Source organism: Erpetoichthys calabaricus, chromosome 1 (genome assembly GCF_900747795.2).
Source record: "Erpetoichthys calabaricus chromosome 1, fErpCal1.3, whole genome shotgun sequence".
Classification (NCBI taxonomy): domain Eukaryota; kingdom Metazoa; phylum Chordata; class Cladistia; order Polypteriformes; family Polypteridae; genus Erpetoichthys; species Erpetoichthys calabaricus.
The window spans coordinates 208,124,323-208,136,728 of record NC_041394.2 but is presented as its reverse complement, the minus strand read 5'-3'; the positions used below and the strand labels follow the sequence as shown (position 1 = coordinate 208,136,728).

The 12,406-nt window shown below is 36.3% G+C and overlaps 1 protein-coding gene across 1 annotated transcript in view; it reads left to right on the top strand.

The window, feature by feature from the left end:
- LOC114658995 (dedicator of cytokinesis protein 4) overlaps positions 1–12,406 on the top strand; it is a 432,716-nt gene that overhangs the window by 283,768 nt on the left and 136,542 nt on the right. The window contains 4 exon segments of the mRNA XM_051928746.1: positions 2,092–2,245; positions 7,172–7,269; positions 7,364–7,447; positions 8,431–8,531. Coding sequence (XP_051784706.1) covers positions 2,092–2,245; positions 7,172–7,269; positions 7,364–7,447; positions 8,431–8,531 — 437 coding nt within the window.

Here is a 12,406-nt window from a genome sequence, read left to right as displayed (position 1 = left end):
TTGAATGTGTCTTTGAATTTGGTGTTTGCAAATTTATACATCTAGTGATACTTATTTATGAATGCAACCTTCAGTTCCTCAAACTTTTTACCATGATCTTTTTATGTAAAACTTTTCCAGGTTAAAAATCGAGGGTGACTCACAAAAGAACAGATGACAGCCAGAAAGAGATGGTAAATCATTTCCGGTGTGCTATTTATGAAAGTTAACGGATCCCATTTATGTGTCTCAAACTGACACTGAGGGGGACCCCCGGCCCTCATCCTACCAAACCTTGAAGTTTAATAATACTGACTTCGCACTATGGACGCCAAAAAAAACATAAAAACGTTTGGAACCCCTTGTTGCTATTGATGCTAGCAAGACAAAAGTAAACGTTGCCAACCAGTTTGTTATTTAACATTCAGCTTTGTCGAATGTTTGTGCCAAAAGTTCCACTATCTTTCAGTTCCATTATAATGAAATCCCTAACTGTTATTTCAGTTATGTGCACTTCATTCTAAATATATATAAATTCCAGTATGTACAAAAAAGTAAAAGGGGATCTTTACTAGTGCTGAGTGTTGTGTCCCCTTTCTGTACATGTGTCCACTAGTAATACTTCATGTTTAGTGTGCTGCTAGTGTCATTGTTTCGGTTGTTGCTTGGATTGTGGATCGTATCATAGTGATTTATTCAAATTTGATCCTCACTTATAAAATATGGTACTTCTTAGGTTTCTACCTGTCTGAATTCATTACTTTGGGACTGTCCTTGGAACCCCTTTTGCAATAGTACTTTAATACAGGCATCAGCATTCATTAAGAATGAATCCAAGTTGCAAAAAACCTATCCGTACATTGTCTATCATCTTTTTAATGCTTCATTATGATTCCCTTCATTATGCCAACATTTTCTTCTTGATGTCAAATGTCATTACCTTGGGTCATGTTTTGGAGATTCCCTGCAATGACGGAATTCTGAAGCCCAACTCTGTGGACTGAATCTCATAAGGCATATCATTCTCTAACATTAGAAGTTCAGTTTTGACTCTATACTTGATTATGTAGTTTTCTGCATTCATGTTGACTTGGTACTTAAACAAGTAGCATATGCTATAAACTACAAATGCTAGAAATTTTTAATTCATATGTCTTGGTTACTTACCAAGCCAGCACCATATAATACCAGTAGGTTTGTAATTGTTTTACTCTATTTTTATGTTTTGTCAATGGTAAATTTGTTTTCTGCCAACAAATCTGATTTTAAGTTTGTTTAAAGTTGTAACCTAATGGAATCAGGCTTTAAAATTATGTTTATAATTAAAGACATTTTGAATAACTCATGACAATATTGATTTATTGTAGCTAGAAGTCTCTTAGAAAACAATTACTGTATATAAATTCCTCTTGTGAGTTTAACAAACATTATTTTATTTATTATGAAAAGTAAACATGTTGTAAAATGTGTTAATTTAATGGTAATATTTTGGCACAGGGGTTAGCACACTAACATTAGTGATCCAGTTTCCTGGGTTTGAATCCCTCACCTGCTCATTTTTGCATATGGAGTATGCATGTTCTCCACATATTTGCATGAGTATTTGTCTGTTACTTTTATTTGTGTATCACATCCCCAAAGATGTGTGGATGAGGTTAACTGGTGACACTAAGTTTCCCCTTAAGTGAGTACCTGGCAGTGGACTGGTCGTGTGGCCAGGGGTTTCTCTCTTTGCACCTGAAGGTAGGCAGGTTTGTGAATGTATTATGTGAATATAGACAGTGGCCTATTTGTATATTCAGTACAAGGCATACAAAGTTTTTATTATTATTTTTATATATATATAATTGACTGATAAAGGGGACGTTTGAGACAATCTACAATTCATTCAGTTTGTTATTTAGCTGTAATTTTTCTGTAGGTACATCTTGTAAAGCTACTAAAAACAACATGCAGCACAAAGTTGCAATGTGATTTTCTTTGTATCCTGTAGTTAAGTGTACATAAAAATGAAGAGTCTTTTATTTCTTAGTACCATGAGTACCTTTCCTGCTAATGATTCTTTACAGTAATGCAAGGAAGATAAGTGTCCAGTTTGTTTTGTCATTCCAGTGTGAAGAGAATGCAAATCTCCAGGACTCCGCTCGCTACCTCAAACTATCCTTTTCAAAAGCAGGTCTCCCAGGAAACAATCAAGCTGTGAAAATTACAAAAGAGTCTTTCTGGATCACGTCATTTCTTTGTTCCACTAAGCTCACGCAGAATGGTAAATCATTACTGCTTACAACATTTGTTATTCAGTGCTTAAATAATGGGTATTTTGATTGTTTTATTTGCTCAGATATTTTTTTCTTTATTTGCTGGTTGACAAGGCTTTGTTAAACAAAATGTGATTGTAACAAATAATTTTCTTTTTTAATTGTTGATGCCTTCGGTACTCTTTCTTTGCAGACTGTAATATTCGGTACAGTTCTTGATTTTTATAGTACTCCTTTATTTACCAGTGAACCCCCAAATGAGGGGATGAGTTACTGCAGTTGAAAACATGATGGAACTAACCTGAAATGATGTACAGATATACTATTGCAGAGTCATCCAAGTGTTTTATGTGATTATATGGAGTCACTTGTTGTACTAGTAGTTATGTCAAGTGTGCAGAGTATGGTGAAATGTTTACCTTTGGGCCTCATTAGAAACAGACAACATGAACGAGCTTATCTGATTTAGCCCTTTCCATACAACTTATTCAGTTATGCTCCCAGTTCCTGTAGTCCTTTAGGAAAAATGAAACTAACAACATAAATTATCTTGCAGTTTTTTTCAAGAACTAGTGTCATCTCTATTGGTTCTACAAAGATAGTGTTTGTGCCATTTAATTCAAGTTTGGCACCACTGCACCGTGTCTATGTACCACCCATTCATCCATCCATTATTTCATTGCTAGGGTCTAATCATTAAGGTACATAATGTAAATATAAAATGTATAGTATTTAAAAGGGCACTCAATAACAACAGTCTCTTTTACAATATTTAATTTCAGCCTTTTCAAATAAGTGCACTTCCACTTATGAGTCCAGTTTAGCATATGAAAATTACAAATATAATATTAAAAATAAAAGGCAACTTAAACACAAAACCTAATGTTGCAAACATAAATATACAAATATAATAAATTAAGTTCAAATACTAGCCACATTCTGAAAAGGTTGATTCAATAGGCAAACAAAATCAAAAATGACATGTGAAAATAGGTCCATCATAAATCCTGACAAAACAGCTTTGTGAAAGGGGCCTGTATTAGGAAAAAAATATTTTCTAATGTGATTCTTACCATACTTATTATATCAGCTTATATTATGATTCCAGGCCTTTAATGACCTCTTGAGCACAGCCATCACCACTGTATATGTCTGTGAATAGAATGCGTTGAGAGGTTTACTTACCTTGGCAGTGACTTTCGTGTCTCTGGTGACTCTTCCTATGAATTGGGAGACATGGGGGGTCATGAGATTGCTGGAAAGGGGTGTGTGGTGCTTCCGATATCTCTGGAAAAAGGATGAAGGTCCAAGTCTTTAGAGTCCTGGTGCTTCCTGTGTTACTATAGAGTTGCAAGGCATGAACGCTATCCAGTGACTTGTGTCTCTTCAGAGAATCCTTGGGTACCATTGGTTTGACTTTGTGTCGAATGAGCGGTTGCTCACGGAGTCCTGAATGAGGCATATTACCTGCATTGTGAGGGAACGTCAATTACGGTACTATGGCCATGTGACACAATTTCCTAGAGGGTGATTTGTCTCACAGGACCAACATTGAAGAGGACCCGAGTGGCTGGACCAGGCCAAGGGGACACCTACGTAACACCTGGCTGTGGCAGATAGATGGTCATTTCCGGAGGGTGGAACTGGACCACGTGTCTGCCTGGGGGATTGCCATCCAGGATCCTGAGCTGTTTCATCGTGTGGTTTAATTAAATAATGTATTTTTAAAAAAGCTTTACTTACAGAATCCTATGTTCATTCCTCTAGATCCATATCCAGATCAATGCTGTTTAGCTCAGAAGAGCTGCAAGCAGAACACTGACCCAGCAAAAAATAAAATTTGCACACTAGCCTGGTCCAATTAACAGAAGGTATTATATGACAGGGTCCAGTCCAAGACACACTCTTCAATGGAAGACCAACTTAGTGAGAACCTGATAACTTCAAGTTATTTGTTTCAATAAATAATGTCATAACTAGGTTGCTAGTGTATGTACTTGTGTACAGTATATCTCTGTGCCCAACTGCTGCTCTGGCACCTCTAGTTGTACCTCTATTGATATCTGTACATATGCACCATTGGCAGTTTTATGATCCCAGGCTAACTTATAAAAGGCTTACTTCATACTAGGTAAAAAAAGTAAGAAGCCATATATGTTGACTGCAGAATAGAAGAAAAATGGAAGAAAAACTCCAAGAAAATGGAGTTTGAAAAAAGAAAAACACATAATACAAAATGTGCACATTGTTCCCCCCTCAACCACAGTTTCAGTTATCTGTGTTTTCAAAATATTAAAACAATCCCAAAATTACAAAAATCCCAAAATTACAAATTCATAAAATTGAATTAACCTTGCACCGCCAAACCACATCTAGCATGAATGATCCCGTTGTCCACTGTTTTTGATGTCAGCCCTCCTCCCTTTCACTGTTAGTCATGTGATAGTATCTGCAGTGTAAAAGTTATCCACGCTCACAATATCACTATAAATATACTATAAAACTCTTTTTATTTTGCGCAATAAAGTAAAAACTCCCTCTGGATTCACTTATTTATGTCGACAAAACTGTAACCCATTTTGCGACACCTACACTCTACTCATGTCTATTCACAGCCATGCACAGCAGAAAAAAATTATGAGAATCCTCTCACACAGCAGCAGTAACAGGTCTTTAATGCCTTTAGATCATTGATGGCTGCATGCATGCTTCACAGAATGGATCAAACTGTGTCTGCCTGACACTGAGTAAGCCATTGAACTCCATTTATGATGATGGCTTGTAATTGTTCCCCACAAAAGAGGAATTCCCAGTTAGTGCAGGTCATAAGCTTGCATTAAGTCCCTGATCTTTGTAAATACTGCCCGTTGCTTCTAAAGATTGGATGGTTTACTGAGAACCTCAGATTAGTGCTGCTGTGGTTGCTCACGGCCTCTGGCAGAACACCAAGAAGATGTTCTAACTTGACTATAGAGGAAGTCGTAACAAGTTTTCCATAGAGAACCTGCTGCAGGATCATTACTGAACTTCAAGGGACAAGAGTAGAGGGCAGGCCTGTCTGCCTAACTCTGTCTCCCTCCACCAGTCCTCTCCCTAAGCCTTCATCCTGACAGAACCTAACCTCATTTTTCCCTTAGGATCAATGCTTCTTAAGTGTCCGCGTGCAGTTTCCGTATCCATGAGTCTTTTCAGGAACATAACTACCGCAGATTGACTGCATATATAGGATCCAGTATTGTCCATGGAATTCAGTCATCCACAGGAGAGCATAGAACGGATCTACTGTGGATATGGGGGGAACTATTGTATCTTAAAGCAAAAAAATGAGTATATGCATGAATGGATTCAAATTTTTTTTCCTGCTGTTCTGCATCTTGAATCATAACCAGATGGACACCATAAATCTTTCTTTGTAGACTCCTATATTAGCTGAAGAAGAAAAATGGTATTATTTAAAATGATGCCAGCCCCACCTTTGTAACAGTAAACTAGTAATACTTTACTATGCTGTTGTTTTGTCTTTTTTCTTTTTTTTTTTTTCCTTCTTCTCAGAACCAGGAATTGAAAGTTGCTGTGTACGTTCATTCTGAATTTATTTACAGATCTCTGGGACAGGATGAGGATTTAAACAAAAAATCAAAAAAGTGACCAAACTGAATAGAACATTAAATCTATTATTCTAGCCTACTATAAATATAAAAAAACAGCTTTTAGCACAAAAGAACAAGAAAGAATTTAAATATGTTAAAACATTTCCTGCTAATAATTGGCCTAAAAGAAAAACATGCTCAGTGAGAAAATGTAAAGAAGATGATCACATCTCCAGAAGTTACTTTCTGTTTTGATTAATTTATGACTTAAAGAAGGTTAATTTAATTTGAAGTTTGCATTTCATGACATTAGGTGGTACTCTGGTGTAGTAGGTAGCACTGATGCCCTCTTGATTGGAATCTGCTGCCTGGTTGTTGTCTGTGTGGAGTTTGTATGGGTCTTCTTGTGAGTGTTCCAGTGTTTCTCTCACAGCCACAAAGACGTGCATGTTAGGTTAATTTGCAACTTTAAATTTGCCATGGTGTGAGTGCAGGTGAGGACGTGTGTGAATGGATCTTATGACAGACCACCCAGGATTGTTACCAACCTTATGTATGGAGCTATTGAGACAAAGTCTGGTCTTTGTGACCCAGAATTGAATTTAAAAGGTTTCAGAGAGTAATGTATGTATGAGAGTGCAGTATGTATTTCATAACTTTGCAAATTCATGTCATTTTTACCCTGATGTGATTGCCATGTTCATATGGGTTCAATTTTGAGACTTTGGTTTCCTGTCACATTGTTAGGCTAAGTGACAGCTTGAAATAGATTCAGTGTGAACTTCTGCATAGATGTGCCTCACAGTGGACTAGAATCCTATCCATGGCTTGCAGCTGGGGTTGATTTTGCCTTAATGGCAGGAAGTTGTCTTGGGGAAAAACTTGAATGAATAATACTAAGTACATTTAATTGTTTAATTTAGTTAACCACTAATAGCTTAACTAATCACCTTTCCAGAAAGTCCATTTGTTTAATAAGGAAAGTGAAACATTCAGTACAGTATGAAAATGGCCTACGTGATGATGCAGTGGCTAGCACTACTGTCTTGCTGTGCTTGAATTTCTGCTTAGAGTTCTTCCCTTTCTCATAAATGTTTCATCTTTCTTTTCAGAATACATAGATGCAAGTGACAATGGTCTTCATGCATTGCTTTTAATTTTTTCCCCCAGCATCCATGTGTGAAAACATAATGATATAATAACAAGCTAGAAGTTATTATACTGGTGGTAATTCTGTTTGTGTTTGCATATCTATTTATTAGACAATTTTAGTCCATCTAAAATCAACACATGTAATTGCTTCCTTTTTTGTTCATGTCTGTTTATGTATTTGTCTTTGCTCAGGTGATATGCTGGATCTTTTAAAGTGGAGAGCACATCCTGAGAGGATAGCAGACAGTCTATCTAAGCTGAAAGAAATTGATGGCTCTGAAATAGTAAAGGCCAGTAAACTTTTTAGTTTCAAACACATTTGTCAATTGCTCGACTGAGAGCACTGAACAAAATAATTGTGCTTCTCTTTTTTTTCTCCTTCAGTTTTTGCAAGACACTTTAGACACTTTATTTGGGATTTTAGATGAAAACGCTCAAAGATTTGGGTTAAAGGTTTTTGATTGCCTAGTAAGTATTTTCATTCATTATTTCACCTTTGTGAAAAGAGGCATTTACATTTTCTGTGCTTTCAAAATTGCTGAAATTTAATCCATCAAAATGTATAGGTGATTTAATTTTTTGGGTTATGAAGCCTTAAATGCACCTTAGTCAGTCTGAAAATGTTTGGTGCAATGAACTGATACACAACATTTTAAGGACCTTTCAAAAAATAAAGCCATCCAATTGAAAGTGATTCAACAAAAGAGTAAGAATAAGGGGGAATGTTTGCCAAAAACCAAAATGTAAATTGGAGGGTTAGTGAACCTGACCTAAAAGTGACACATAACCTAAGATTCTTGTTATCACATGTCTTAATATTTGAGGTAAAAACATTAACTGTTGTATATTTCTTGTTGCTCATGATAGCATTCTGTGTAAGGCTTCAGTTAACCTCAACGGCTACTGAGTTCATGTTGTTGACAGTGTTTTTTAAAATCAACAATCTAAATCTAGTGGATAGTTTTGAAAAATATATTGCTTAATATTTCCCCTTGTAGCTAAAGTGGTCTGCCCAGTGAATTGTTTTCAGGGTAGGTTGGGTGGGTCCAGGGATATGAGACCCCAAAGAGCTAATGGCACTAGCTGAATGCCATAGAGAGATATACAACTTTATAATTAGAAAATCTGAGCTCTGGAAGAGTCTACAAATCCAGCAACATAAAATGGAAGAATTTGGGCATATTTGGTTTCATTCTTTGAAAATGTATAACGTTGTACTAACAACTTTGTGTTGTTGGCACTATTTAGGGTGTTTTTTCCACTTCATGGTTGTGATTTGCTTATTTTAATGTTGCAGCCCCTTCCTGCTCTTGTGTACATGAGGTGTGTGTATATACTAATAAAAATCTAGATTTAAATTTTTTAGGTGTAGAGGCCATTTCGTCATTATTTTCTGTTTTATATAAACTACATCAATACAGTAACTTTTGTTTTCCTGTTTTCCATTTTAGGTCCATATAATAAATTTGCTGCAGGACAGTAAATTTCAACATTTTAAACCAGTAATGGATACCTACATTGAAAGTCACTTTGCAGGAACATTATCATACAGGTACTGTGTTGCTTTCATATAACAAAGCATGCTTCTGTCTATGATATTCTAAGGATGTTTTAAATTATTTATTACACATTTTTGTCTTTGTCATAGTAAAAAGATGAAAATGAACTTTAACCTGCCCACCCAGGGACAATCATAATAATGTAGGAAAGGAGAAGAGATTTAACTCAATCAATTAATTATCAGTTTTGCTTTTGGCAATGCTGGTAATTGATTAAAGAATTTGAGGCTCCTACTTTATTTACCTTACCTTTCTTTGTTGTAGAAGGGGAGTCTCTGGCCTTTAAAACCTATATCAAGGTAACTGAAGAATACGTTTAGAAATGGAATAATACAATTTATGGACAAAACACAAGGATTATAGAAATACGATCACTGTTTATATATGTTGACATATAAGACAGGACACAGACAGACAAGGAAGACAAACGTTTAACATAGATAGGCTGACTGTTTACTTGCTATTTAGAGTTCTAATTTATCTGGACATAACTAAATAATTTTATGATACCAAGTCTTTAAATATGATGTCCGATGTTTTGTGGAGTTGTTACTTTGTTGTTGCTCCAGGTTTAAGTGGAGGATTCTTCTTGCAGTGAATTACACTCTTTCTCTTTGCTGCATGACCCTTTGTCTGTGGTGTGCAGTGCTTTTCTCAGTTAGGCCCTTTTCTGTGTCATCTGCAACTTTATAGGGAAAGCTATTACTGTTTTCGGCACCAGAGTTTAGATGCTGAAGTTCCCTTTTTGAAGTAATGGCTACTTTTCAGCCTTTTCAGACCACTGGCACACAGTTTTGTCTTGAAAGTCTTGATCTTAGCTTTCTGATCCACAAAGAGAGAAGATATTGTCAGTTTCAGCCCCCCTAACAGAGAGCAGTACATCAACTTTTAGTTTCAGAGAAAAATTTTAGAAGGACATTTTAGACAGTGTGAGAGTAGAGTGCTCGTCTGAGAGTTTCCTCTGAGTGCCCTTAAAATTCTCCTCAAAGAACATGGACAGTGTCAGAGTGAGTTCTCCCAGGATAATGGGTACATCTACTTTTTAACACTAGAATTCTTGAAGCTTACGATTTTTTTTCCGTTGTCCCTGACCTCCTGGCATATGCCAAGAAGCTTGTAGTTTCTTATCACTGCACTAAAAGCCCGCTTTTGTTTTGCAAATGTGTGGATTAGCAGAACACAGCCTGCTACACCTCCCTATTCAGTCAGATGACAGCATTGTCCTGATTGTCCTCACAGTTCAAGCCTGTGTTGAAGTGTTTATCTGGCAATGCGTTTGTAAGGAATTATATAGGTAATGAAATATTGTGATTTGAAATAAATACATTTCATGTGTGTTCCGTGTCTACAACAGTCTGTGTAAATACAGAATGACAGAGGAAATGCGAGGCAACACATGCTGAACATACGGCTAAAACAGAAAATGTTTTCATATGTTACAGAATAATGTTGACGTGTAGGTTGTGTGTAGACTGAAGCTCAAATATCCAATAAACACTTTCACAAAAGCTGTAACAAAATAAGTATGCTTTTAGTAAGTCAGTCAGTCATTGTCCAACCCGCTCTATCCTAACACAGGGTTACGGGGGTGTGCTGGAGACAGTCCCAGCCAGCACAGGGCACAAGGCAGGAACAAATCCCGGGCAGGGCGCTAGCAGGGAAGTATGCTTTTATTCAAGAATAAAACCGAAGAAAAAGAAATTGCTCAATTGACACGTTGCTGAAGACCAACTCTCAGTCGGTACAAAATAAAAGACAATCACATACATGTGTTTGCACGTTTCATTTTCAACCAGTTTTCACAGTTGCAGCACTGCTTTGTTTTTGAGTTATGCAGATGGCGCAGTGGAAAAGCTATTGGTTAGCAGCCTCGAAGTCCTGAGTTTGAAACTCCTCGTTTTCATTCTTATATTTAGCACTTTGAATAGTGAGCCGCATTTATTATTATCACATAATAAAAGCATACATTTAATGTGAGTCTGTAACATCCTGTGTAAATTTTTGGTACTTGTAAAAGTTTTCGCTGAAGGGATAAAAGCAGACACACAAATGCAGCTCAATCATTTCTTCTTGGTGTCATGTTGAGCAAACAGACACCGCAACGTCTATGGTGGATGTTACTTTTCCTCACAAACGGACATTTACATCAACATGTCATTTGAATGATTTTTATTATTGTTTTGAATAAAGCATGAGCAACGGGATGTCAGTCTTGCACTGATTCAATTTAAATTCATCAGTTAGTCATGCAGCATATGACAAATTAACTTGTCACACAGAAAATATCCCAGCCCAGGTGCCGTGACTTGTTGAATGACAGGTTCACCTGTGTACAGTCATTGTCACAGAAAGTTAAGTTCTGAATAGCAACAGCGGGCACAATTGTTGTTTTACAGTACAATAAAAGACCCTTTTCCAAATGTTTATGATGTGCCATTTTACTTCTATATAGCTATCCCAATTATAAAATCTCCTGAAGTAAAATTTAGTACAACAGAATGTATTCCACTCAAAAGAAACTGAAAATAGAACACAACAGAAACCATTTTGTTTTCTTTTCCATTTAAGCTATTCTGGTTTCAAGGTTAAATTTTCATTCTTCAAATGTTTTCTAGTGTCCTAAAGTTAATAATTATTTTGTTAGTGCATGCTCCCACTTGTGATAGATTTGGAACTGTAATAGTAAAACTGTGCATTGCTAATAGAAGATCTCTGTTAGAAGCCAGAAAGGTTCTGGAAGGAACCCATTGTTTCTTTGGCATTTCATTTTACAAAATCCCTGGCAACTCGTCTGTTTTTCTCAATCCTTCACTATACTGCTCACAGTTATTCGTTTGCCACTCCTACTGCCACTGTTTGGATGGGCAGCTGCCATCAACCCTGGCCAACATTTCATACTGACAGGTGTTTGGCCACAATCATTATGGAGCCTTTTCCATATGAAAAATGAATGTGAATTGCTGGAAAAAGTATTGAAGGGACAATTACAAAAGTAACTAGTATACCGAATGTTGCTTTCTAAAAACATCTAAGACACATGTGTTAAATTATTTTTCATTTTATACTACACAATGGTAAAGTGTTTATCCCACTCTAATCCATCTATTACCAGACTGAATGACTGCTGTTATTTCTGTTTTTCGATCATTTATTGAGCACCGTTTCTGTCTTGACTAATGTGATTGCTGCTATTACTACCAAACTGGCCTGGGTGGTAAAGGATTTGGCTTGCTTGCTGATCCGCTGTTTCCCCTTACTACAGATATGACACTTCAGATGTGTTCATTGTAAGGAAATAACAATGCAGAGGCTCTGCAGTTTAGTTTCCCATTACGCCAAACCATCACAATGGTGTACATGTGAGCTATTGCCACATACAAGTTTGAAGATAATAAACAAACTCTGCTTGGTACTGCGTCATTTAAAGTGTAATATTGTGGCCCAAGCACTGCTTTAATTTATATATTGCACGTTCTTTGAAAGCTGCACTAAGGTCAGTGAAGGGCTGCCAGAATTGTGGTCCAGCTGTTGAACTTATACATGCACTCTAAAGGGACGAACAGCTATTCACTTGACCTTATGCAGATTGTCAGATTTAATATTTATAAAAAATACTTACTTTTTTAAAAAAAATAGTTGTTCTTAAGTGGTTAAGTATGTTCACAAGTTACAAATGTTTATGCTAACTGCAATTAAATATTTATTGTTATAAAGTATTCTCACCTTTATATATAAACATCAGCCTAGGAATTGTTACATATTTCATTATCTTGTACCAAAATGTTGTCACTGTATACAGTATAAAGTAGACAAGCAAGTGAAAAGTGCTTATATGAAACAAAAGTTATAACAGAAGATTTTTACTACT